Source organism: Rosa chinensis, chromosome 1 (genome assembly GCF_002994745.2).
Source record: "Rosa chinensis cultivar Old Blush chromosome 1, RchiOBHm-V2, whole genome shotgun sequence".
NCBI classification, from domain to species: domain Eukaryota; kingdom Viridiplantae; phylum Streptophyta; class Magnoliopsida; order Rosales; family Rosaceae; genus Rosa; species Rosa chinensis.
In genome coordinates, this window is record NC_037088.1 from 57669257 (window position 1) to 57695674 (window position 26418).

Here is a 26418-nt window from a genome sequence, read left to right on the forward strand (position 1 = left end):
CAGCAGCTGCCGAGCCACCTGCAGGCCATCTGCCGAGCAGCTGCGCAGCAGCTGCCGAGCTCCTGCCGAGCAGCTGTCGACACATCTGTCGACAACTTTTCCGGCGACTTTCGGACAACTTTCCGGCGACTTTTCCGGCAACTTTCCGACAACTTTTCCGGCAACTTTTCGGCAACTTTCCGGCAACTTTCCGACAACTTTTCCGGCGACTTTCGGACAACTTTCCGGCGACTTTTCCGGCAACTTTCCGACGACTTTTCCGGCGACTTTTCCGGCAATTTTTGGACAACTTTTTCCGGCAATATTATTCCAAGGTAATATTTACTAAAAGTTTCCGTTTTTGAGTTTTTACTCTATTCTTCTTCTCTTTATTTTTCTCGGGAACTTACAATCAAAAGCGGAATTCCAAGAAATTCACGCTAAACGAACTAAGAGTGTTCATAATATTCGGACTAAGAGTGTCCGCAAAACATCATTGTTTTGGTCTAAAGATTATTGATTTTAGATTTCGTGGAAGTTTTGAACTCCGAAACTAATATATCTTCTCTTATCTTCAGGATGTCGAATGCACCTAGACTCGACTTTCAAATGCTTGACTCAACGGGTTCGGAATACTATAGTTGGGTAACCGACATTGAGAACCACCTCACTTCAAGAGGGATATTGCCCATAATTCAAGCTCCTAATCCAGGCCTTGTGTTCCAAAGAACACCTACAAAGCATGCACAAGCTATTATCTTGATGCGGCGCCATATGGATAAAGCTCTCAGACTAGAGTATATGTCAATGAGAGATGCTCGAGACTTATGGGTAGCGCTAGAAGAGCGTTTTGGTAATATCCAAGATACCCTCCTCCCTGACTTGAAGGTTCAGTGGAATAATATACGCTTCTCCGACTTTAAGTCTGTTGCAGAATATAATTCGGAAGCTCTTCGACTCAAAGCTATGTTGAAGTTCTGTGGAAAGCCTCTCACAGAAGATGAGCTACTTGAGAAGACTCTCTCCACCATTCCCGTCTCAGCAATTGTGATATCAAAGCAATTTCGCACAGAAGTCAATGCTGGACGAATTACAAGGTTTAATGAGCTTATTAATATTTTGTCGGTATCTGAAAAGTACGACAACATCCTTGTAAAGAATTATAATTCTAGGCCCATAGGAACCAAGAGCGTCCGTGAGGCAAATTATAATGCACCCAAAAAGGGGCGCAAGCAGCAATACCCTAATAATAAGGGACAAGAAAGGCGTACGGGCCCATATAACCACCCCAATAAAGAGAGAAACCGCAACTTTAAAGCGGACACTCGTGGTGGCAACTTCACACGTGGTGGTAACTCCACACGTGGCAACTTCACACGTGGTGGCAACTCCACACGTGGGAGAGGTGAATATAATAACAATATGGGCCGTGGAGGTCGCATCATAAGGCGTGGTAGTAGCAGTAACCCTCCTAGGGAATATCCACAACATGGACAAACTGCACCTCCAATGAAAGGAGGCAACCATAATGACGTGTGTCATAGATGCGGATCAATCGAGCATTGGTTCAAACAATGCCATGCAAGTACTAAACTAGCTGCAAGCTACAAAGAGTATAGGCAAAACAGGGAGCAAGAATCCAACCTTGCCGAAAATGAAGATAGTGAAGATGTCAATCTCACAATAGAGGACTTCAAAGCTGAACAAATGCACGAGGATGCAGCAGACTTTGATTAGAATAGTCCTTTTCTATTTTCCAAGGGCAAATGTGCCTTAATCAATAACAATTGTATTGACTTTTTCTTATGTGGTGTACCCAATGAAATATGATGTCTAGGAAAGTAATTGAGACCATGGTATTTAAGCGAGCCTCGCTCCACCAACATCTCTCTACTTCCCTGGTCATATTTCATTGGAATTACCAAACGGAATGAGCAATTACAATTTGTATAAAGTTTGATTGTACTTTGGAATAGACTTTGGAAACCTTGATGTAATCATTGGTTATTTTCCTTATTAATAAAGTATCGCATTCAATGTCATGGACATGTGTTAATATTCCGAACTTTACTCCTTTTTCAGTATGTTTTCCGGAGAAATGGAATGCCTTCTTGATAGTGGCACCACACATACTATATTACGACACAGGCAATTATTTTTATGGATGAAGCCTAGTCGATCTTCAATAACTACGATGGCAGGATCATCACAATTGATTCATGGTCGAGGACCAGCTCAATTTTTGTTGCCAAATGGCACGAATATTAATATCATCGAAGCTCTATATGCTCCTAGGGCTGGAAGAACCCTATTGAGTTTTAAAGATATAAGAGCCAATGATCTTCATGTGGAAACACATTGTGAGAATGGACAAGAGTTCCTTTGCATTACCTCTAATAACTACGGAAATACACGAGTATTAGAGAAACTTATGTGTCGCTCTAGTGGATTATATGCAACCACTATCAGAGTAATTGAATCCAACCATGTCATGAATGAAAATTTATGGGATTCTGACACATATAGACTTTGGCACGACCGCTTGGGTCACCCAGGTCGTGATATGATGCTCCGTATATTAAAAACTTCACACGGACATCCATTCTTCAAAACGAAAAGAAGTACGAACCAAAGATTGGTCGAAAGAACTACTTCATATCATTCGTTTTGTAAGGCTTGCTCTTTAGCAAAGGTAGGATCAAGACCATCCTATGCAAAGGACTCTAAAGAAAATATACCATTCTTGCAAAGAATACAAGGTGATATTTGTGGACCTATTCAACCAACTTGCGGACCATTTAGATATTTTATGGTGTTGGTTGATGCATCGACACGCTGGTCACATGTCATGCTATTATCCACGAGAAATGCTGCATTTGCTAAACTCCTAGCACAGATCATTAAATTAAGGGCTCACCACCCTGATCATCCTATTAAGTCAATTCGTCTTGACAATGCTGGAGAGTTTACATCAAAAACTTTTGATGATTATTGCATGTCCATTGGGATCGAGGTTGAACACCCTGTACCTCATGTACACACCCAAAATGGTCTCGCAGAAGCTGCCATTAAAAGACTTCAAATGGTTGCTCGAGCATTGGTTATGCGCACCAATCTCCCTATTTCTGCTTGGGGCTATGCAATATTGCACGCAGCTGTGCTTATTCGTCTGAGGCCCACTGCCACCCAACCATTTTCTGCTTCCCAGATGGTCACTGGGTATGAGCCCGATGTCTCACACTTACGAATATTCGGGTGTGCAGTCTATGTGCCAATTGCGCCGCCACAGCGCACCAAAATGGGTCCTCAAAGACGATTAGGTCTTTATACTGGATATGACTCTCCCACCATTATCCGCTATATAGAACCCTTGACAGGCGATCTATTTACCGCTAGATTTGCGGATTGTCACTTTGATGAGACAGTCTTCCCATCATTAGGGGGAGACATGAACAGTAATGTTCAACAGAAAAGACAGGAATTGTCGTGGTTTGTCCCCACTCTGTCTCATCTTGATCCCCGAACAGCACAATCTGAAATAGAAGTGCGGAGGATTCTCGATCTTCAGAACGTAGCAGAATCAATGCCTGATGCGTTTTCTGATATCGCTAAAGTGACAAGATCACATATACCTGCTGCAAATGTGCCTGCAAGGATTGATGTCCCTAACACTAGAGGACATGATGCCATCTCAAGAATACATGAGAATGGCGCCAACGTCCCCTATATGGGTGATGTAGTGGCTAGACCCATGGCTCCCGCCAGGAAGCGCGGGAGGCCCATTGGTTCGATGGATTCTCGCCCAAGAAAGAAAGCGAGTTTGGCACAAAATAATCCATTAATCATCGATACAATTAATCCCTCTCATGAAAATATTCCGGATTATGGTTATGTCAAAGAGACATCATTGGAGGACGCTCCAATAAAAGAACCAATTCCAGAGAATAGAGAGATCTCCATGAATTACACTAGTATACATGGGGTGATGGATAGAAATTCTATGACTATTAATGATGCTTTTGCATATCATATTGCAAAAGGAATTATAGAATACGATGATATCGAACCTCGCTCCGTTGAAGAATGTCAACGAAGAGCAGATTGGTCTAAATGGAAAGATGCGATCCAGACTGAATTGGATTCACTAACAAAGAGACAGGTATTTGGGTCTATAATGCTGACACCACCAAATATAAAACCTGTTGGCCATAAATGGGTCTTTGTTAGAAAGCGTAATGAGAAAAATGAGGTTGTTAGATACAAAGCCCGCCTTGTGGCACAAGGTTTCTCACAACGCCCTGGAATCGACTACGAGGAGACATATTCTCCCGTAATGGACGTTATAACGTTCCGCTACCTTGTCAGTTTGGTAGTTTCCGAAAAACTTGACATGCAGCTTATGGATGTGGTTACAGCATATCTCTATGGGGATCTAGATTCAGAGATATATATGAAGGTTCCAGATGGACTTCAATTACCCAAATCAAATGGCTCTAAACCACGGAGCGCGTTTTCAATAAGATTGAGACGCTCACTATATGGATTGAAACAATCCGGACGGATGTGGTATAACCGTCTAAGTGACTACTTGATTAGGAAGGGATATATTAACAATGAAATATGCCCATGCGTGTTCATTAAAAGAACAAGTTCCGGATTTGCAATTATAGCAGTATATGTCGATGACATGAATCTAATTGGAACTCTAAATGAGTTAAAAGAAACTGCTAAATATTTGAAATCCGAGTTTGAGATGAAAGATCTTGGGAAAACACGGTTTTGTCTCGGAATAGAACTCGAGCACCGTAGTGATGGGATTATGATCCATCAGTCAGCATATACTCAAAAATTACTAAGGCGCTTTAATGAAGATAAAGCAAAGCCTGTGAGTACTCCCATGATCAGCCGTAGCCTTGAGCCCAGAAAAGATCCATTTCGTCCAAAGGATGAGGACGAAGGCTTATTAGAGGCTGAAGTGCCATATCTAAGTGCAATAGGTGCATTATTGTACTTAGCTCAATGCACAAGACCGGATATCTCATTCGCAGTGAACTTGTTGGCTCGACATAGTTCCTCGCCAACACGCCGCCATTGGATTGGTATAAAGACAATCTTTCGATACTTAAAAGGTACGATTGATATGGGCTTGTTTTATCCCTACAGGGAGAAAAGAAAGGACGGAAGTATGGGATTAGATCCCACATGGCAAAAAGCCACCTTCCGCAATATGAACGCCGGCGACACTTTCCATGGTGGCCGACGTTCTCCTCCTCCCCTCCATCAAAATGATAATGATGTTTTGATGGGCTTTGCTGATGCAGGGTATCTCTCTGACCCTCACAAAGGTCGCTCCCAAACAGGTTATGTCTTTACCATGGGAAGCACCGCGATATCTTGGAGATCCACGAAACAGACCCTTGTTGCTACTTCCTCAAATCATGCAGAGATAATTGCTCTACATGAAGCTGTGCGTGAATGCATATGGCTAAGGTCTGTAAATAGACACATTCGAGGAACCTGTGGTTTGAAGTCCACCACAGAAGAACCTACATGCATTTACGAAGATAATGCAGCTTGTATTGAGCAAATGAAATTAGGTTTCATCAAGGGGGACAATACCAAGCATATATCGCCAAAATTCTTCTACAATCAGCAACAACAAACACTTCTGAAAATTGAAGTAAATCAAATCCGATCAGAGGAAAATGTAGCGGACTTATTTACTAAGTCGTTACCAAAATCCCCTTTCGAGAAACATGTGAAGAGTATCGGATTGAGAAGGCTATCCGAACTCCCACGATCTTCAGGGGGAGTCTAAATCAGGGGGAGTATCCAGTTACATACTCCACACTCAAACGCGCGTTGTGCTCTTTTTCTCCTTCGACCAAGGTTGTTTTTTCCCACAGGGTTTTATTACTTGGCAAGGTTTTTAACGAGGCAATTTCGAAGCGCACGACCTAAACAATACTATTTGACATGAAATATCCAAGGGGGAGTGTTGTAGTATATATGATTCACATGTACAAAACATGAGTCATAGTATAAATGTCTATATCATGTATACAAATAGGTACTTGAGTGTATAATGTAGGTATTGTGACTTGTGTGACAAGCTTTATGCCAAAGGGCAACAAGCATGGCATTTTATCATCATCACAGCCACCATAGAAGGCTGCAGCTGTGAATGTAGAGGTTATCAAATTGAGTTACTCTTTGAGCTTTCACACTTGTAATATTTTCCTATAAATACCTCTTTGTGTGAGATGAATAAACACACTTGAATCTCTATTCTCACAGAAACATTACTCTCTCTCTCTGTTTATCATTTCATACTTGTCCTCAAACAATGGATTTGTTTTGTTGGTTAATGATATTGTTTCTCAGCTAAGACTATGAGTGGGGGATTTGCACAAGCGTGAAGGGGTACCTTAATGCTCAACGAGCCAGTTTGGCAGTAGACCCAGTGCATGAAAATGTGACCATCAACAGCAATATCACCACCGCCCAAGATCCAGTTGAGGAGATGACAATGGATTCAACTACAAATGGGCTCAGTATCTGTGATGGTAACATTCCTTGCTTCCCAATTTTGAGCTCTACTGCAAAGGTAGTCAAACCAAATCAAATTTTCTGTTTTATATGTATGTGTATGCCATGTTCCAGCTATCCTTGATTTAATAGTAGGATCAGTGACAAGAGAAAGCCAAAGCGCCCAAAGCCAAATTAGATTGAGAGTCGGTAACAGTGAATGAATCTGCTGAAGAATGGTTCTTGGATATCAGCTAACAGATACTGTGTAAACAATCAGAGAAAATAACAATATCAGTAAATCTATTGTCAGATAGGTTTATCAGATAGGAACAGTTAAGAAACTGTGAGAAGAACATAAAACCATCAGTCTTGGTGTGCATAGAACTACATTGACATGTTAAATCATAATTAAGTAAGAATGATTAGAAGCAGATAGAAAGACTACCTGAAGAAGAAGCCATCAGTGCTTGGTGCAAAAGGAAGACTTCTACTCTCTTACTGCAGCCTTTGCTCAACTAGTAAAATAGGACTAGTGCTTTTAGAACGTGTATAGCAGTGAGAGCAGGGACCTCCTTTTATATTGATACTATACTAACTAATCCCACCTATTAAGGGATTCAAAGCATACTGCAGTATCTTAACAACCAAATCTGCATCTCAACAGAAACTAGTAGTTCCACTTTCATAGGATATTCAAATTACATGTCAAAGACTCTACTTAGACAAAGTCAAATGAGATTATCTGCCACGTATAATAAACCAAGCCCAAAACTAACATTCTCCCACTTGGGCGTAGGTTGATTATATTGCATATATATTCTCATTTCACAAAGCTAAATACCTTAGTGATCACTGAGTCATTATCATATAATCTGATCCTAAAATACCAGTCAAATCTGACACTTGATATAGAACCAAAGAAAACTTCGTACAATTGACCTGTACTAGCACTCCAAGATTACATATATCAAAATCAAATTCACAAGGTACTATACAAAATGATGCAGAAGATAAATGGAAAATTATACCAGAAACTTCCATCCTTTTGGTCCACCTTTTTGGTTCTTATTTGAACCTCATTTATGCTTCAGCAAGAAGCCTTTTTCTGTCAAAACAGAACAAATTGATCTCCTTGTGGTCATCGCATGCTTGATGACCCTAACACAAAACAGCCACATTACTTAATAACAAGCTGCAAATAAAGATCAAGTTTGCATCCATATTCAAAACAGTTAAGTTCCCAAACATCCAACTGAATTGAAGTTAGAAAAATATGATGTATTAACTTTATCTAGAACAATAATAACAATATGTTCCAGCATCTTATTATTCAATACTGAAGAGTAAAACTGAACAAACAAAACTTATATATCTTTAAGTAAAACTCACTCCCACTGATCTGCTGCATCAAAAGACTCGAGTATTCCCATATTAGCAACATGATTTTGAAACACTCCCACTGGTAAACTCTTGGTAAGAGGATCAGCAATGTTTGACTTCGAAGAAATGTACTCAATGGTGATTTCTTTGTCTTTGACCTTGTCCCTCACAACTAGATATTTAACATCCATGAGTCTTGAAGCAGAAGTCCTTTTATTGTTCTTTGAAAAGAACACAGCAGCTTCATTGTCACATAACATCTTCAAGGGCCTTGAAATAGAATCCACCACTCTCATCTGCCCTATAAAGTTCCTCAACCACACAGCTTGCTTAGTAGCTTCAAAACATCCGATAAACTCAGCTTGCATTGTGGAAGTGGAGCGGACAGTTTGTTTTCCACTTTTCCAAGATATTGCACCACCAGCCAAGAAGAATATGTAACCAGATGTAGACCTTCTATCATCCTTGCAGCCAGCTAGGTCTGAGTCCGTGTAACCAACAACTTCAAGTTCATCACTCTTACGATGGCAAAGCATGAAATTCTTGGTTCTTTGTAAGTAACGCAGAACCTTTTTAGCTGCAGTCCAATGATGCAAACCAGGATTTGATTGAAACCTTCCTAGAACTCCCACAACAAAAGCCAAGTCCGGTCTTGTGCATACTTGTGCATACATTAAGCTCCCAACTAAAGATGCATAAGGCTTATCCTGCATTGATTTCTTCTCCAATTCATTTCTAGGGCACTGTTCTTTACTGAACTTGTCTCCTTTCCCTATAGGAACTTCACCACTAGAACATTTTTGCATATTAAATCTCTTCAACACACGTTCAATGTAAGCCTTCTGTGACAATCCCAAAAATGATCTTGATCTGTCCCTTATGATCTCAAGACCAAGAACATAAGAAGCATCCCCCAGGTCTTTCATTTCAAAAGTATGAGACAACATATCTTTTGTATCTTTCAATAAAGTCATGTCACTGCTCGCTAAAAGTATATCATCAACATAAAGGACCAAAATAATGAATTTTGAACCACTGACCTTTAGGTAAATGCACTCATCCATCTTGTTTTCAACGAAACCAAAATCAGAAATTAGCTCATCAAATTTGAGATACCATTGCCTTGAAGCTTGCTTGAGGCCGTAGATAGACTTTCTGAGTTTGCATACCATGTGCTCCTTCCCCTTTTCAACAAAACCTGGTGGTTGCATCATATAAATGTCCTCCACTAATTCTCCATTCAAAAACGCTGTCTTGACATCCATTTGATGCAGCTCCAAGTTGTAGTGAGCTACTAAGGCCATGACAATTCTCAAGGAATCCTTTGATGAAACTGGTGAGAATGTTTCTGTGTAGTCTATTCCCTGCCTTTGTGTGAAGCCCTTTGCGACTAGCCTTGCCTTGTATCTCTCTATGTTGCCACTTGCATCAGTCTTGGTTTTAAAGACCCACTTGCAGCCTATTGCTTTTATCGCTTCACTTCCATCAACAAGTGTCCATACTTCATTCTTTTTCATGGATTGCAGCTCATCTTCCATTGCTTGCATCCAAGAATCAGCTTGCTCACTTTCAATTGCTTGCTGGAATGTTCTTGGATCATTCTCCTCTCCAATGTCATATTCTGCTTCTTGAAGGTAAACCACATAGTCACTTGGAATTGCTGACTTTCTTTGCCTCTGAGACTGTCTTCTAGGTACTTGTGGTTCTGCAATCGGTTGATTAACATCTGGTATTTCTGGTTCTAATTGATGCTCTAGAATAGACTGCTGATCTTGTTGATCTTGAACACTCGTGGCTGCATTCTCATCACTGATTTCTTCAATCTGCATGTGAGATGGCAGTGTATAATCAACTACAACATGTTCAGAACTTGGTGCTTCAGAAGTGGGTGCTTCAATGCTTTCTTCCTCAAAAGTAAAGCTGCTATTTAAAGCTACTACATCCAAACCTTCCAGAAATTTTGCGTTATTAGTTTCCACTATCCTTGTATGCAAATTAGGACAGTAGAACCTAAAACCCTTGGACTTCTCCGGATATCCAATGAAGTAGCAGCTTGTAGTTCTAGGATCCAATTTCTTTTCCATAGGATTATATACCCTGGCTTCAGCCTTGCACCCCCAGACATGAAAATGCATAAGACTTGGCCTTCTTCCTGTCCACATCTCAAAAGGAGTCTTAGAAATAGACTTGCTAGGCACACGGTTCAGAATATAGTTCGCAGTTTTAATAGCTTCACCCCATAAGAAATCAGGTAATGAGGAATTGCATACCATACTTCTCACCATATCTTTCAGTGTTCTATTACGCCTCTCAGATACTCCATTTTGTTGAGGCGTTCCTGGTGTTGTATATTGAGCAACGATCCCACAATCTTGTAGGTATATGGCAAAAGGCCCCTTCTGCTGTCCTGCTTCTGTGTACCTGCCAAAATACTCACCACCCCTGTCTGATCTCACAATTTTAATTTGTTTTTCCAATTGTTTTTCAACCTCTGTTCTAAAAATTTTAAAGCAATCAAGCACAGCAGACTTTTCAGAGATTAAGAACAAGTAGCCATATCGAGAGAAATCATCTGTGAATGTAACAAAGTAACAATTTCCACATATAGTTTGGACTGGAAATGGACCGCAAACATCAGTATGAATTATTTCCAAAAGCTGTGTACTGCGTGTGGAACCAAATTTTCTTTTGTTTGTGAGTTTTCCTTTTATACAATCAATACAAGTGTCAAAATCAGAAAAATCAAGTTTATGCAGAATGTTATCCTTCGTTAAAAGTTCCATTCTTTCTTTTGAGATATGCCCTAGTCTTCTATGACAAAGCATAGAAGAATTTTCATTGATGAGCATTCTTTTATTAGAAACAGAACAATCAACATTATAACATTCATCAATATAAGAGCATGCAACCTGCCACAAATCATAACTCAAAAAGGCACTTCCAAGCAGAACATCAAATTTATTTTTCTGAAAAATCCTTACACTGACATCGTCAATGATAAAAGCAAAACCTGACTTAACTAATTTCGAAACTGAAATCAAGTTCCTTCTCATCGAAGGAACATAAAGAACATTTTCTAACTCTAAAACATAACCAGACTCTAGTTGCAGCCTAACATTTCCAATTGACTTGACAGCAACTTTTATTCCATTCCCCACATAAACTCTTTCCTTAGTTGGTGACCTCTTCCTTATGAATCCCTGCAAGGAATTAGTGATATGCACAGAAGAACCAGTGTCAAACCACCAAGAGTTTAATGGGACAGAAATTAGGTTTGACTCAAAACAAACATTAACGTAAAAAATACCTTTCTTTGCCATCCACTTTTTGTACTTTTCACAGTCCTTCTTCATGTGGTTTGGCTTTTTGCAAAAGAAACATTTGAAATTCTTGTTTTTGGCAGACTTAAAGTTGTGAGATCCCTTATGTGATAGATGAGTACTCTTAGCAACAGTACCAGAAGGTTTGGCAGCATTAGGAAACTTACTTGAACTCGAGGCTCCATTCTTCTTACCATCACCAGAATGCACCAGATTGACATTCTCCACCTTTTCTTGCTTAAGCCTTTCTTCTTCTTGAGAGCAGATGGAGATCAGCTCATTCAAATCCCATTCTCCCTTCTGTGTGTTGTATGCCACTTGCAGTTGTGCAAACTTAGGTGGTAGTGAGTGGAGTGCCTGATAGACAAGGAGAGGCTCTGGCACTGGAACAGCCAAACCATTCAGTTTGCTTGCTATTTCAATGAGTTTCAGAATGTGTACCCTCACACCTTTGCGTTCATCATATTTCAAGTTGCTAAAAGCGTGCATCAGGTTAGTAGCTTCAGCTTTATCAGACTCCTTGAATTTCTCTCTCACTGCTTCAAGAAAGGCCTTGGCTTTGTCTCCTCTAGGAATAGCCCCTCGCACAGATTCTGCCACAGATTTCTTCATTATGAGTAGGGCCATTCTGTTGGCCTTTTCCCATTTTTCGAACTTCTTCTTTTGCTCATCGGTGCTTGCTTCAGTTATTGGAGCAGGTTCCTCCTCTCGTAAGACTATGTCATAGTCCATCAGTCCTAGCACAATCTTGAGGTCGTCTTCCCATTTCTTGAAATTACCTCCTGTCAGTGTCTCTATGTTCAAGTTGGAGAAACCAGAAGCATTGACAACTGAAGAAAACAAGGTTTATCAGATTAGTATATGCTTTCACTTTATACTACTAATCAATTAGAACAATAAACTTTATTTGCCCTTTTGAACCCTTACTGTACTGCATGTTCATATATCACCTTTGGGCAGAAAAAGAACAATGCATGGAAATTCTCTTTATTGCATTACAATTATGCAGAATATTATGTTATTTGAATAAGTTCCACATCTTTGGATAGAAGAAAATATCCATAACAAACATCTCATAAACTTAATGCACTAATCTGAGTTAAAAAACAGATAAGCTATTTCTTTGGAATTTCGATCATCTGTTATAACTAAGATCACAACATTGGCCTATGTACTTCAGACTTTGAATAAGAAAACATTAAAACAAATCCACTTTGGCAGAAAAGGTTCATTATTTTCCTAAACTAGGCCAAAACCTTATCACCACACTTTCAATATGCATAGTGTACTTTTCTTCATATACTGGAGACTGAAAAGGGTTAGATACATCAACACAAGAAACAACACTCGTTATATATATGCATATATTGATGTTCATAAAGATAATCATACCCAAATCCAAGCGGAAGCTAGAGTCTTCTGAGATTGAACACATCAAAATATATTATATATATCAAACTATCTCAATCACATCAACACAAGAAACAACACTCGTTATATATATGCATATATTGATGTTCATAAAGATAATCATACCCAAATCCAAGCGGAAGCTAGAGTCTTCTGAGATTGAACACATCAAAATATATTATATATATCAAACTATCTCAATCAAATAACAAGGTTCCAGTATTAATACAAACTGGAGATTATAACATTGAGGTTGATGAGTAAGCTGAATTCATTTCACCACAGGAGAACTTTTCACTATAGAACAAGAAAATCCCAGAATCTTAAAGAAAAATTAAAACATCATACCTTGTTCAGCTTACAACACCTGAAATTCAGTTAATTTAACACAAATATAGCCTAGAAATTTTCAAGCGAAACTTATGAAGTCATCATAATAGTAGAAGTTGATGGGATCAGCGGAAGCATGGTGGGATTAGTGAATATGGTGAATAGAAGAAAGCCCCAAATAAGCAAATAAGCAATCTGGGTTCTTCATGTCGGCAAAAGCCGAGTTTTTATTCTTTTATCATAGAACACCGACAAGAATATATAAAACTAAAGAAACAAAGCCACATGACAAAGCCCCCAATCTAGTCTAGCGGTATGTTCCTGCTTTGGGTATGGGAGACCCGAGTTCGTATAGGCCTCATCAAAAAGCCCGCGGATCAAGTGGGCCGATGGAGGCCCGCCGGCCCGGAGGGCTTTTAGCCCGGCCCGGCCCGTCAAAAAACCCGCAAAAGCCCGCCTTGGTGGGCAGAGGGCCGGCCCGCCTAAAGCCAGCAAAAAACCCGGCCCGGCCCGTAGGCCCGGCCCGCCAAAGGCCCGCTAGGCCCGGCCCGTAAAAGCCCACTAGGCCCGGCCCGTAAAAGCCCGTAAAATATTTTATATATATATATATATATTTGTAGTTATGTGTGTGTGTGTTTATAAATATATACACACACACACACATAGATATATATATTTGTGTGTGTTTATATATATGTATATATATATATTTATATATGTGTGTGTGTTTATATATATAATATATATATAGAGATATATATATATGTGTGTGTGTGTGTGTTTATATATATGTATATATATATTTATATATGTGTGTGTGTTTATATATATGTATATATATATTTATATATGTGTGTGTGTTTATATATATAATATATATATATAGAGATATATATATATATATATGTGTGTGTGTGTGACTGTGTGTGTGTTTATATAGAGGATATATATATAGAGATATATATATATATATATATATATATATATATGTGTGTGTGTGTGTGTTTGTTTATATATATAATATATATATAGAGATATATATATATATATATGTGTGTGTGTGTGTTTATATATATGTATATATATTTATATATATAATATAATAATATATATAGATATATATATATATATATATATATATGTGTGTGTGTGTGTGGAAGTTCTTATACTTCTATTATTCTATATAGAATATGTGCATATATATATATATTCTACATATCGGTAATCGGTTGACCAATTAGATCGGGTTCAAAACTATGGTGAAATTGACTAAATTTTTAACCACACGCATAATTTATTGTAATAAACTCATCCAACGGTCGGTTTTTCCATTTTCTTTGAATTGATAGGGGTTGCTCTTTGGAGTGTATGATATATAAATATAGGTTTATAAGAGTAACTAAGTTTGACTTAGTTGATCGAATTCGAAACAATAACGAAATTGGCTAGATTTTCTACAATCACCATAAAACATTACAATCTCTCCATCGAGCGGTTGGTTTCTCCGAATTCATTTTCTACTTCATGGTTGCTTTAGAATGAACCTAAACAATTTAAATGCAATGTATAAGTCATACAACTAAAGGAATAAAATTGGTATACACCAATGTGTTTGTAATTAAAATTAATTTTTTTTATCTTATGTCCACGCACATCCATCGATGGAATATATACAAACGTGATGTGAAAAAATAAGCACGTTTCGCGGTTGCCACGCCATCGGTCAACCAATAAAACATATAAGTGACTACGGTTGACTAATCCGATCGGATTCGAAAATATGGTGAAATTGGCTAAATTTTTTACCACACTCATAATTTATTGTAATAAACTCATCCAACGGTCGGTTTTTTCATTTTCTTTGAATTGATAGGGGTTGCTCTTTGGAGTGTATGATATATAAATATAGGTTTATAAGAGTAACTACGTTTGACCTAGTTGATCGAATTCGAAACAATAACGAAATTGGCTAGATTTTCTACAATCACCATAAAACATTACAATCTCTCCATCGAGCGGTTGGTTTCTCCGAATTCATTTTCTACTTCATGGTTGCTTTAGAATGAACCTAAACAATTTAAATGCAATGTATAAGTCATACAACTAAAGGAATAAAATTGGTATACACCAATGTGTTTGTAATTAAAATTAATTTTTTTTATCTTATGTCCACGCACATCCATCGATGGAATATATACAAACGTGATGTGAAAAAATAAGCACGTTTCGCGGTTGCCACGCCATCGGTCAAACAATAAAACATATAAGTGACTACGGTTGACCAATCCGATCGGATTCTAAAATATGGTGAAATTGGCTAAATTTTTTACCATACTCATAATTTATTGTAATAAACCCATCAAACGGTCGGTTTTTCCATTTTCTTTGAATTGATAGGGGTTGCTCTTTGGAGTGTATGATATATAAATATAGGTTTATAAAAAATTAGTGTCTTTAAAAATTTATTTATCAATAAATTAGTATCTATATATAAATATAGATTTTTTTTGGTACAATATAGTTATATAGATCTATTATCTTTGGTTGTATTTGATCATTATCCATTGAATTTCCAAAGCTTGATTAAAAAAAAAAACTTGTGTCTTTAAATATTTATTTATAAATAAAGCCCGCAAGGCCCGGCCCAAAAAAGCCCGCAAGGCCAAGCCCGGCCCGGCCCGAAAAAGCCCGCAAGGCCCGCTTTATATGGACGGGCTTGGATCCTTTGATTTTTAATAAAGCCCGGCCCGGCCCGGCCCGCAATTATTTAAAAATATGGCAAGGCCCGGCCCTGCCCGGCCCGTTGACGACCCCTAAGTTCGTATCCTCAAATCCACAGATTTTTATTTTTTTTTTATAACTATAAGACAAACAAAAGCATACAAAGGCTACTGCTTCTGATCATATATACTCCTGATTAACAAGTATTCCTTAACAATTATACAACTGCACTTTACAATGAATTCTAAGCACATAGATATGGCTCTGATACCACATGTGAGAAGAACATAAAACCATCAGTCTTGGTGTGCATAGAACTACATTGACATGTTAAATCATAATTAAGTAAGAATGATTAGAAGCAGATAGAAAGACTACCTGAAGAAGAAGCCATCAGTGCTTGGTGCAAAAGGAAGACTTCTACTCTCTTACTGCAGCCTTTGCTCAACTAGTAAAATAGGACTAGTGCTTTTAGAACGTGTATAGCAGTGAGAGCAGGGACCTCCTTTTATATTGATACTATACTAACTAATCCCACCTATTAAGGGATTCAAAGCATACTGCAGTATCTTAACAACCAAATCTGCATCTCAACAGAAACTAGTAGTTCCACTTTCATAGGATATTCAAATTACATGTCAAAGACTCTACTTAGACAAAGTCAAATGAGATTATCTGCCACGTATAATAAACCAAGCCCAAAACTAACAGAAACAACATGGTTGATGCCTTACTTAAGAACCAATTGGTTCTCTTTGTAGTCAAAATTCAATCATTTACTGAATTCTAGCTCCAAAATAAATTGTGTACGAGCTAGGATAGGATCCCTTGTGCTATTACCTAAATTTGGGGCTGTAAGAACTTCACATAATACATAGCTTCCTCATACATTGTGCTCATATTAATCTACACTCCAGACAGCTAGTTAATTAGTTTCAGAGCTTTGAATGCAACTAGCTAACGCATACTGCATGTCTATCTTTGTTCCATCTGGGAGGTTATGCAGAACTCTCAGAGTCTCGAGCTCTATCTCTCTCTGTTTTTTTTTCCCCTTCTGTTCCTTTTCTGCAAGCCAAAAGGATAAAAAATTTAGTTGATTTCACGTATCTATTAGACAACAAATCTTTCCACAAGGTCAAGTCAAAACGTTTATATATATATATATATATATATATATATATAGGCGGGTTCTGAAGCGGACGTCCGCACTTCGCTAAAGTGCGGACTTCGACGCAGCAGGCTGGTTCCAGGTGACGACGGCGGCACGGGGCTGGCCGGAGGGAGGCCGGAGGCGTCCCAGACCTCTTCTGGGCGGCGTTCGAGGTCGGAGGAGGTCGGGCTTGGCGGTTTCTGGGCAGCCACCTCACCTGCAGTTGCAGGTTCTGTGCAGCACTGCAGAACCGTCGCCGGCGACTCCACCGCACCGCATACCCCTCCGCACGACCCCAGGAGTCCCTCCGGCAAGCCGCGCCGCGCCGTCGCCGCTCGATAGAGGCCAGAGGAGCGACGTCTGCACTTTTTCTGGGTTGCGGACGTCCTCTTCAGAACATTTTCGTATATATATATATATATATATATATATATATATATATATATATATATATATATATATATATATATATATATATATAGGAGATCAGAAAAAAAGAAGAAGCTTCTTTTGGTAGTGTGTTTACATTACTGCATCCTATAGTGTTCTTCATAAAGAGGCCTAGAGGCTTCCTTTAATCCAACTTGGCAAATGTTTCGATCGCTGAAGTCTTGTTCTCCAATTGTTAGTTAAAGAGCTTTCGATGGGAAATTCTACAGTACTGGGGTGTATCCCATACTGTTTGTTTGATGAATATTTGTGACCGTCAGATCCACAATATATCCAATGGTCGTGGATATTCGAATCAAGTTAACCTATTTAGCCGGTAACTGGTTCATATCATATGCCACCACGACACTCTCTCTCTCTCTCTCTCTCTCTCTCTGCGTGACTCTGCCTCCCCACTGCTCATCCAGTCGTCTTCAGCCTCCAGCCCACGGGTTCTCTCTGTGCGGCAAAGACCCTCTCCGTCTCAGCGTGTCTCCTCGATCGTTGAGGCGTCGATGGCCGTTTCTACACTCGATGGTGACGAACTAACGGTGGTAACTCGGCTCTTACTTTTCAATCGATCTGTATCACATGAACATCTCGACTACTTTCTGGGTTTTCAGTCGAATAGCCTCGAAGTCTTGAACTTGGTTGCTCTCTTCCTCAAGCAGCAAAGCAGATAGCCTGAAACAAGCTTGGTTAGTTGCTGAAATCAAGCTTGGTTAGCTGGTTCTGAAATTGGCATTCAACAATTTATGTTCTTAAATTGTTCTTTTGTTGCTGATATTGCTTGCTTTTATGTTTTGGGGTTTACTTTCGAGTTTGTGAGGAGTAAAGATTGATTCTTTTCTCATGTAAATTGAGGGGATTGATGGGAGTTTGAAGAAATGGGGTTTTTGTTGTTAGTTAAAACGGGCTGTGTGTCCTGCTGAACAAAGTTTGAGTCTTTTCTCATGTAAATTGAGAGCCCTGAAGGGAATTTGAAGAGATAGAAGAGGTATACGTTCTATTTTGATTTCTGAATTTGGTTTGATTTCTGTTGTGATGTTCTTTTAAATGATTATCTCTAAAAATTAACTGTTCTCATCTCATACAGTGGATGGTAAAGCTTCAAACTGTTATTTGGTTGGAGGGCAATATCGACAGAATGAATCCTCTGCAGATTTCAACTACTCCACAGGATTATGGTATGTATCTTCTGATATCGACATTGATAATTGTGGGAGATGTGTGGGTTCTTTAATTGAAGGAAGGAACCAAGTATATTCTTTAGAAAACAAGTTCATCTCCAAATTCAAGTAGGCATAGAGAGATATAACACACAACATCAGGTATCGAACATATCAGTCTTCAATATATACATATATTTTATATTCTGCTTCTTATCTGATATATATATATATATATATATATATATTCTATTTCCAGTGTATTTTGTATTAATCTCATACTCTGCCTCTTATTTGATTGTGCTTTCTATTTTATTCCTATTCTGCCTCTGTGATTGTTAATCCATCTCTGTGATAGTATCCCCCCACATTAGGATTAGCCTGATAGTAACAAGAGCGTTTGGTGAAATTACCAATCCTTTACCAACTTGCTAATGCCTCATTCCAACTGATCAGTCTCCATGCAGCCAAAATTTTAGTTTATTTAGATATGATTTGTATCATTTTTCCCAAGGAATATTAAGAAAAGTTACACCTATGAGTTTATCCACATAAGAAAAGTTTGTCTCTGGTGCTGTATGAAAGTTCAGTGTTTTAATTTGATGGACTATGGTATTGGTTTTTAATAGCTTTAGAAACTCAAAAGATAAATCACTTCTCTAAAAACTAATATGTTCTCATTGAGCTTCAATTTTTCTGTGGAGTGAAATTTTTTCGATGCTTGGTTTCTTCAGAGCATAATTTCTTGCATCTTTGGTTCTCGGATTTGCCTGTGTAATTCATCAAGTGCAAGAGGCCTCCAAGTACAAGGTAGAATTTGGATCTATTCTTGTTTTATGGTTTTCTTCTTTTTCTGGACACTCTAAATCTTTGTTTGCTGATTGTACAAAAAAGTGTTGTATGTGGGGTCAAGCAATTTATCTGAGTTTTCAATTAATATTTCGACTCTAGCAAAGTATCCCACACTGCTCAATTTTAGATCAGATTATATTACTGCATTTGTAGAAGCTGGGGAACTCACCTGGACATCCTTTGTTGTTAACTATACCTCTGATTCTGTGTCTCTTTTTATAGTTGACTCTAGTGACTTATATCTTTATTTTTAGGCCCTTCACTGTCATCAAAAACAGGAAGTCTTTGTTTGAAGATTAAGAAGCACATTACTAATACAAGTAAGAGGTTGTTATAAATAGATTTGGTTACCAACTTTGCTTACCCTGCGATAGTCATTCTGTGATCAACTCTGTTTCTAACAATCGTCTCTTTGTCAAACCGGTGTTATTCTTCTTCACATCTCAGGCATTGAAAACTTCCAGAATGCACAGTATTAGTTGTGTCACCTATGAAGCCAGATTCCTCTGCTTCAACAATTCTGTAAGTTCCATGCTGCGGTCAACAACATGAGTTATTTAATGATTAAATAAATTGGGGTATTGGTAAACTGACATAATTGGGTATACCCAGTTAGTGTGATTAATTGTGTATAAATTATGTTTTATAGGTAGACATGAGGAAGGGGAATATGGATTTTTTGCATCCATGTACTGCTAATAGAGTAACTGAGCGTCCCGGGTTTAAAGATGAAGTTCTTATCAACTTCATTCATGGTCTTTTGGATGTAAAGGTAATAATCTTTTTTTCTTCATTACTTCTATTTGTAAAAATTTGTTTTTGTGTTCAGTGGAAGAGTTTGATCTGGTCATTCTGTGCGTGCTGTTTTTTGGTGTTAAGATTTATTGGTATGAGGGCCTGGATTTGTGTTTTGTTGCTAATACATACTTTCATGACTAGTACGCGGAATAACCCCCCCCCCCCCCAAATTTGTAGGAAGTGAATGGAAAAGAAATTCAAATTTCTTTTGTTACTGTATACTGTAAACAATGAGGAATTAAATGAGCAATACCTGATACCAACAATATCATGAAACTCATAAACTTAAATAAAAATACCAGTACATAAGAAAGAGTTCAGACCAAAAGAAAAAAAAAAAGAAAAGGATAAGGTCTGACACTTTGATGGATGAAATACATGGAAGCGCTCTACTCAGAGCAATGCTAAGATAAGCAAGGAGGCTGGAGGAGAGTTTAATATTTTTGATGGGTCAGTGATGGGTAAGAATTTGGAGTTGCATTGTACAGAATTGGAGATTTGGAAGTTGGCCAGATGGGATTCTGTCAACAGTATAGTTATAGTGTTGTGTTGTTGGTTGGTATTGTGATTTGTGGATTGAGTTTGGTTTGTTTGGTTTCACAGGTGCTTACTCTTGAGGAGCCTGAACGTGGTCTTACCATCGTCAAGCTAACGCATGTGGATTTTCCTGAAGAAGACAGGTTATTTCTCTGCTTTTGTTTTGTAGTTTTTGGTATTCTTTAACTTAATTCATTGTATTAAAGAAGATAGGTCTGAAACTCATTTCTGATAACTAATCAATAATTTTATTTGCATATGAATAGGTTTAGAAGACCTGTATGATAAAAAAGAAAAAGAAAGAAACATCAGATGTCCATTTACCAGTGATCTAATGTTCTTACAGTTTCTGCTTAAATAATGATCTGAGAGTAACTTTGTAATATCTGATTTTATTTTTCAAAAGCATGAGAACTATTACTGTGATGTGTTGAATTTTGATATATGCTGGTAATTCGATCCGTAAACCTTCATATAGGTATAGCTTCGTTCCCTGTTTCATTACTCATATTCATAAACTCTTTATCTGAAATCAATTGAGCAAGCTTGAGCTACAATAGAGACCTGTCGTACCATAACTTGCACTTTTTACATCGCAAACTTCATTATGTTCATGTCCCTAAGCTAAACATGGGTTCTTAAGCTACTTAACTTGCATCGCATATCTTGCATCTCTCTATATTTTGTAATCTGATTCTTTTTCTCACATATTAGTGCCCAATATTTCAGTGGCAGTCCATCACATCCAACAGCAAATGAAGCTTCCACTAACACAAAAGAAACTTCCAAGCAGATTAACCAATGGATGACACTGATGAAGATCTCATGTACTGATTGGTTCAAACTTTGAATGTATAATATTTTGCTAAGAACTAACCATATTTGTCAGTTGTATATAAACGTCTTGGGTGCAACATCTTTCTTTTGGTCAATAGAATATCAAATTTTTGAAAACTGTAAAATGTGAATGATAAGATTGGTTAAAACACCCGCCCTTGCTCAAAAACTTCTATTCTTTTTTAAACTTCTATTCTTTTTTAAGTTTGTATGTATCAAAATGGAAGTGGAGATCGCGTACGGACTAATGAAACATGATGGTTTTGGTTTCGATGAATGTAAAAAGTGCAAGCGCTCCTTCCCCGCAGCATCGCGCGGGTACGTTAGCTAGTTTTTATTCTAGAGACTGATGCTCAGCTCAAGTTCAGCTTAGATCAGACAAAAAGCCTTTTAGATAACAAAATATGAGAAGATACTACACGATTTTTCATGTTCATCCACCCAAAATCCACGCATGTATAGTACAGGATTTCCACGAACATCATTAAGACCTTATTCACTGCTGCTGGGACCTCAAAATCTGCAAAAGCACCAAAACAAGGGCTGCTGCCACCAAGAAAACCTAAAGGTATATCAATTTATTGCCTTGCTGCCTTTTTTGTTTTTGTTTCTACGATGTTGCATTGGTGCAAAGTATAAATGTATAACTATATAATGTATAAATGTGTAATACAATGTCTTTTTAAACTAAAATGTGTAGGGAAAAAAATTTGAAGAGGGAGGACTGGAGGAGGCAAGCAGAAGGAAAAATCTGATGTCTATAGTTTTGGAATGTTGTTGATGGAAATGGCAAGCAGAAGGAAAAATCTAAATGCATTTGTAGATCACTCAAGCCAACTTTACTTCCCCTCATGGGTGCATGATCAATATAATGATGGTAAGGACTTGGAGATTGGCGATGCTAAAGCAGAGGAAAAGAAATTAATTAAAAAAATGATTGTAACTGCCTTGTGGTGTATTCAAATGAAACCAAGTGATCGACCTTCAATGAAGAGGGTGACACAGATGCTTGTGTGACACTGATGAAGAGGGTGACACATTTGCAACTAACCAATCCTCCTAAGCCTCTCTCCTGCCTTTGTTACAATATACGATGAAAAATGATGGATATGATGAAAAATGTTGTAAAACATGTGCTCTTTGTGGTAATTACAAAGTATTGTAATAAATGTCCTCTTTGTGGTAATTACAAGGTCTAGGACAACATTTACCAAGTTATGAACCATTTTACAAAATTGACGACAAATGTGTTGTACGATTGGTAAATCTTCATATTTTAGTCTAAATAAATCATATGTCCTCATTCACGTAATATAATTCTCGATTGTGTAATTGGGTGGTACCTTGTGTAATTTTCGTCATTGAGAAAATAATTACATCTCTGACAACGCTTATTACGAATATAAGGACAAATTATCAAAAGTATTGTAATAAATGTCCTCTTTGTGGTAATTACAAGGTCTAGGACAACATTTACCAAGTTATGAACCATTTTACAAAATTGACGACAAATGTGTTGTACGATTGGTAAGTCTTCATATTTTAGACTAAATAAATCATATGTCCTCATTCACGTAATATAGTTCCCGATTGTGTAATTGGTCGGTACCTTGTGTAATTTTCGTCATTGAGAAAATAATTACATCTCTGACAACGCTTATTACGAATATAAGGACAAATTATCAAAAGTATTGTAATAAATGTCCTCTTTGTGGTAATTACAAGGTCTAGGACAACATTTACCAAGTTATGAACCATTTTACAAAATTGACGACAAATGTGTTGTACGATTGGTAAGTCTTCATATTTTAGACTAAATAAATCATATGTCCTCATTCACGTAATATATTTCTCGATTGTGTAATTGGTCGGTACCTTGTGTAATTTTCGTCATTGATAAAATAATTACATCTCTGACAACGCTTATTACGAATATAAGGACAAATTATCAAAAGTATTGTAATAAATGTCCTCTTTGTGGTAATTACAAGGTCTAGGACAACATTTACCAAGTTATGAACCATTTTACAAAATTGACGACAAATGTGTTGTACGATTGGTAAGTCTTCATATTTTAGACTAAATAAATCATATGTCCTCATTCACGTAATATAGTTCTCGATTGTGTAATTGGTCGGTACCTTGTGTAATTTTCGTCATTGGGAAAATAATTACATCTCTGACAACGCTTATTACGAATATAAGGACAAATTATCAAAAGTATTGTAATAAATGTCCTCTTTGTGGTAATTACAAGGTCTAGGACAACATTTACCAAGTTATGAACCATTTTACAAAATTGACGACAAATGTGTTGTACGATTGGTAAGTCTTCATATTTTAGACTAAATAAATCATATGTCCTCATTCACGTAATATAGTTCTCGATTGTGTAATTGGTCGGTACCTTGTGTAATTTTCGTCATTGAGGAAATAATTACATCTCTGACAACGCTTATTACGAATATAAGGACAAATTATCAAAAGTATTGTAATAAATGTCCTCTTTGTGGTAATTACAAGGTCTAGGACAACATCTACTAAGTTATGAACCATTTTACAAAATTGACGACAAATGTGTTGTACGATTGGTAAATCTTCATATTTTAGTCTAAATAAATCATATGTCCTCATTCACGTAATATAATTCTTGATTGTGTAATTGGGTGGTATCTTGTGTAATTTTCGTCATTGAGAAAATAATTACATCTCTGACAACGCTTATTACGAATATAAGGACAAATTATCAAAAGTATTGTAATAAATGTCCTCTTTGTGGTAATTACAAGGTTTAGGACAACATTTACCAAGTTATGAACCATTTTACAAAATTGACGACAAATGTGTTGTACGATTGGTAAGTCTTCATATTTTAGACTAAATAAATCATATGTCCTCATTCATGTAATATAGTTCTCGATTGTGTAATTGGTCGGTACCTTGTGTAATTTTCGTCATTGATAAAATAATTACATCTCTGACAACGCTTATTACGAATATAAGGACAAATTATCAAAAGTATTGTAATAAATGTCCTCTTTGTGGTAATTACAAGGTCTAGGACAATATTTACATGTACATAGACAATATTACAAATTGATGACAAATGTGTTGTTAAATTGGTATAATTTTTTTATTTTATTTTCCATGTGTCAAAATATTATTGGGTAACCTGATGACCTATTCATCAGGTTACTATCATATTTAATTGCTATATATTAAAAAAATAAAAAATAGAGGTATCCCATACTGGGGGGTACTCTAGCTTGTCTCGCTTTCGATGTAACACTTCTGTGTTTGCGAGACTTGAACTTTGCAGCAGAACTCTAATCTTCTACTAATTAATTGTGTTCATGGACCTGCAGAACTTGGCTTCATATGGAACTAGAAGTGCTGAGAGTCTGCCTCAAGGTACTTGGGCAGTTCATCAAATATTTTCTGTGGCATTATGTTCAAAGTTCTTAGATGCTGAAGTTGCTTCTTTCTCCTTTCATACATATATATGTAGGGATATCAAAAAGTTTACGAGATTTTTTAAACCACAGTGATGCAGGACCAATATGTAAACTGTAGAATTAAGGATGCTGTAGAACTATTCTGCAGTAGACTTAGAAAACAGAAAAATAACTACTGGAGTCACACCAGTAGGTTCTAGGAGTCACACCTAGGAGGGGGGTTGAGTCACACAACCAAGGATAGCAAATGCTCTCAATTTTATTAATCTTCAATCTGAAAATGAAAGACTACAAAGGCCTTGTTGTAAAATGAAAGTGAAAGTGTTTCAGAAAATGGATAGAGTTTTGCTTCAATGAACTTGAGAGAGAGAGAGAGTTTAGATGCAGATAATAGGTGTAGTATTTCTGTTTTTCACCACCCTTCATGGATGAGAAATGGACTACATATATAGTAGAAGATAAGGAACATATAGCCTAAAGTCCTCCATAAAACAAGGACCCCTAAAGTCCTCCATAAAACAAGGATCCTTAAAGTCCTCCTTAAAACATGGATCCCCTAAAACTAGGAAAGAGGAAAGCATCTTCTAATATACAATAATTTACATGATATATCCATAATGATTTACAACACTCCCCCTTGGGTATTTCATGTCAATAGTGTTGCCTAGATTGTGCGCTTTTAAGTTGCCTCGTCAAAAAAAACCTTGCCAAGTAATAAAAACCCTGTGGGAAAAAACAATCTTGGTCGAAGGAGAAAAAGAGCACAACGCGCATGAGTGTGGAGTAGCAATATCATAGCTTCAGAGATAAGTGGAGTCTTCTTATCAGCATCAGAAGTAAGTAGCATGTCTACGAGAGGGATGCATTTAGAGTTGCTACACCAAAACCTTGCCTGGTAAACCCAGTGGGCAAAACCCGTGGTCGAAGGGAAAAGATGAGCAAATGCATATATGTTGAATCAAAACATCTTCAGGATGGAGCGACCATGCTAAAGATGTGCCTCGTTAAAACCTTGCCAGGTAATAAAACCCAGTGGGACAAAATAACCCTGGACGAAGGACAAAAGAGTACACGATGGTCAAGTGGGTATGCTTCTGGATACTCCCCCTGATTCAACTCCTCCTGAAAGTTACATGTTAGGTAATTCAGATAATTTACGTAGACCAATACCTTGTACATGCTTCTGGAATGTAGATTTTGGTAGTGACTTAGTGAAGAGGTCTGCACGATTGTCTTCAGATCGAATCTGCTTGACCTCAATCTTCTGATGCTCTTGTTGTTGCTGATTGAAGAAAAACTTTGGTGCAATATGTTTGGTGTTGTCTCCTTTGATGAAACCTGTCTTCATTTGCTCGATGCAAGCTGCATTATCCTCGTGGATAGTGGTTGGTTCATCAGTGGTGGAATGCAGTCCACATGTGCTTTGAACATGCTTTGTGATGGCTCTCAACCATATACATTCACGTACTGCTTCGTGAAGAGCTAGAATCTCAGCATGATTCGAAGAGGTAGCAACAAGG

At 37.6% G+C, this 26418-nt stretch overlaps 2 protein-coding genes and 1 pseudogene across 8 annotated transcripts; all 3 read left to right on the forward strand.

Moving 5' to 3' along the window:
- The window catches only part of LOC112182727, a 37760-nt pseudogene that overhangs the window by 1182 nt on the left and 10160 nt on the right, over nucleotides 1-26418 (forward strand).
- On the forward strand, nucleotides 260-1768 carry LOC112170599. Its single transcript, XM_040509200.1, has 2 exons — nucleotides 260-314; nucleotides 558-1768. The coding sequence occupies exon 2, from the start codon at nucleotides 559-561 to the stop codon at nucleotides 1714-1716; it is 1158 nt and encodes a 385-aa protein (XP_040365134.1). The 5' UTR covers nucleotides 260-314; nucleotide 558; the 3' UTR covers nucleotides 1717-1768.
- LOC112182731 lies at nucleotides 17596-21627 on the forward strand. Of its 7 annotated transcripts, none has more exons than XM_040509228.1 (8): nucleotides 17596-17948; nucleotides 18347-18581; nucleotides 19154-19229; nucleotides 19526-19591; nucleotides 19719-19793; nucleotides 19921-20043; nucleotides 20673-20749; nucleotides 21321-21627. In XM_040509228.1, the coding sequence occupies exons 5-8, from the start codon at nucleotides 19737-19739 to the stop codon at nucleotides 21454-21456; spliced, it is 393 nt and encodes a 130-aa protein (XP_040365162.1). In that variant the 5' UTR covers nucleotides 17596-17948; nucleotides 18347-18581; nucleotides 19154-19229; nucleotides 19526-19591; nucleotides 19719-19736; the 3' UTR covers nucleotides 21457-21627. The 7 variants fall into 7 exon arrangements, with proteins under 7 accessions (XP_040365162.1, XP_040365156.1, XP_024177034.1 ...); XM_040509222.1 differs by having other exon boundaries at nucleotides 17597-18247; nucleotides 19526-19598; XM_024321266.2 differs by having other exon boundaries at nucleotides 17597-18247.

Excerpts from the sequence above, each read along its gene's own strand:
- LOC112170599 (XM_040509200.1), top strand. The coding sequence starts at position 559 with ATGTCGAATGCACCTAGACTCGACTTTCAAATGCTTGACTCAACGGGT.
- LOC112182731 (XM_040509228.1), top strand. The coding sequence starts at position 19,737 with ATGCACAGTATTAGTTGTGTCACCTATGAAGCCAGATTCCTCTGCTTC. Across the intron at positions 19,794-19,920 it reads TCCTCTGCTTCAACAATTCT|GTAGACATGAGGAAGGGGAA; the intron begins GTAAGTTCCATG and ends TATGTTTTATAG. Across the intron at positions 20,044-20,672 it reads ATGGTCTTTTGGATGTAAAG|GTGCTTACTCTTGAGGAGCC; the intron begins GTAATAATCTTT and ends TTGGTTTCACAG.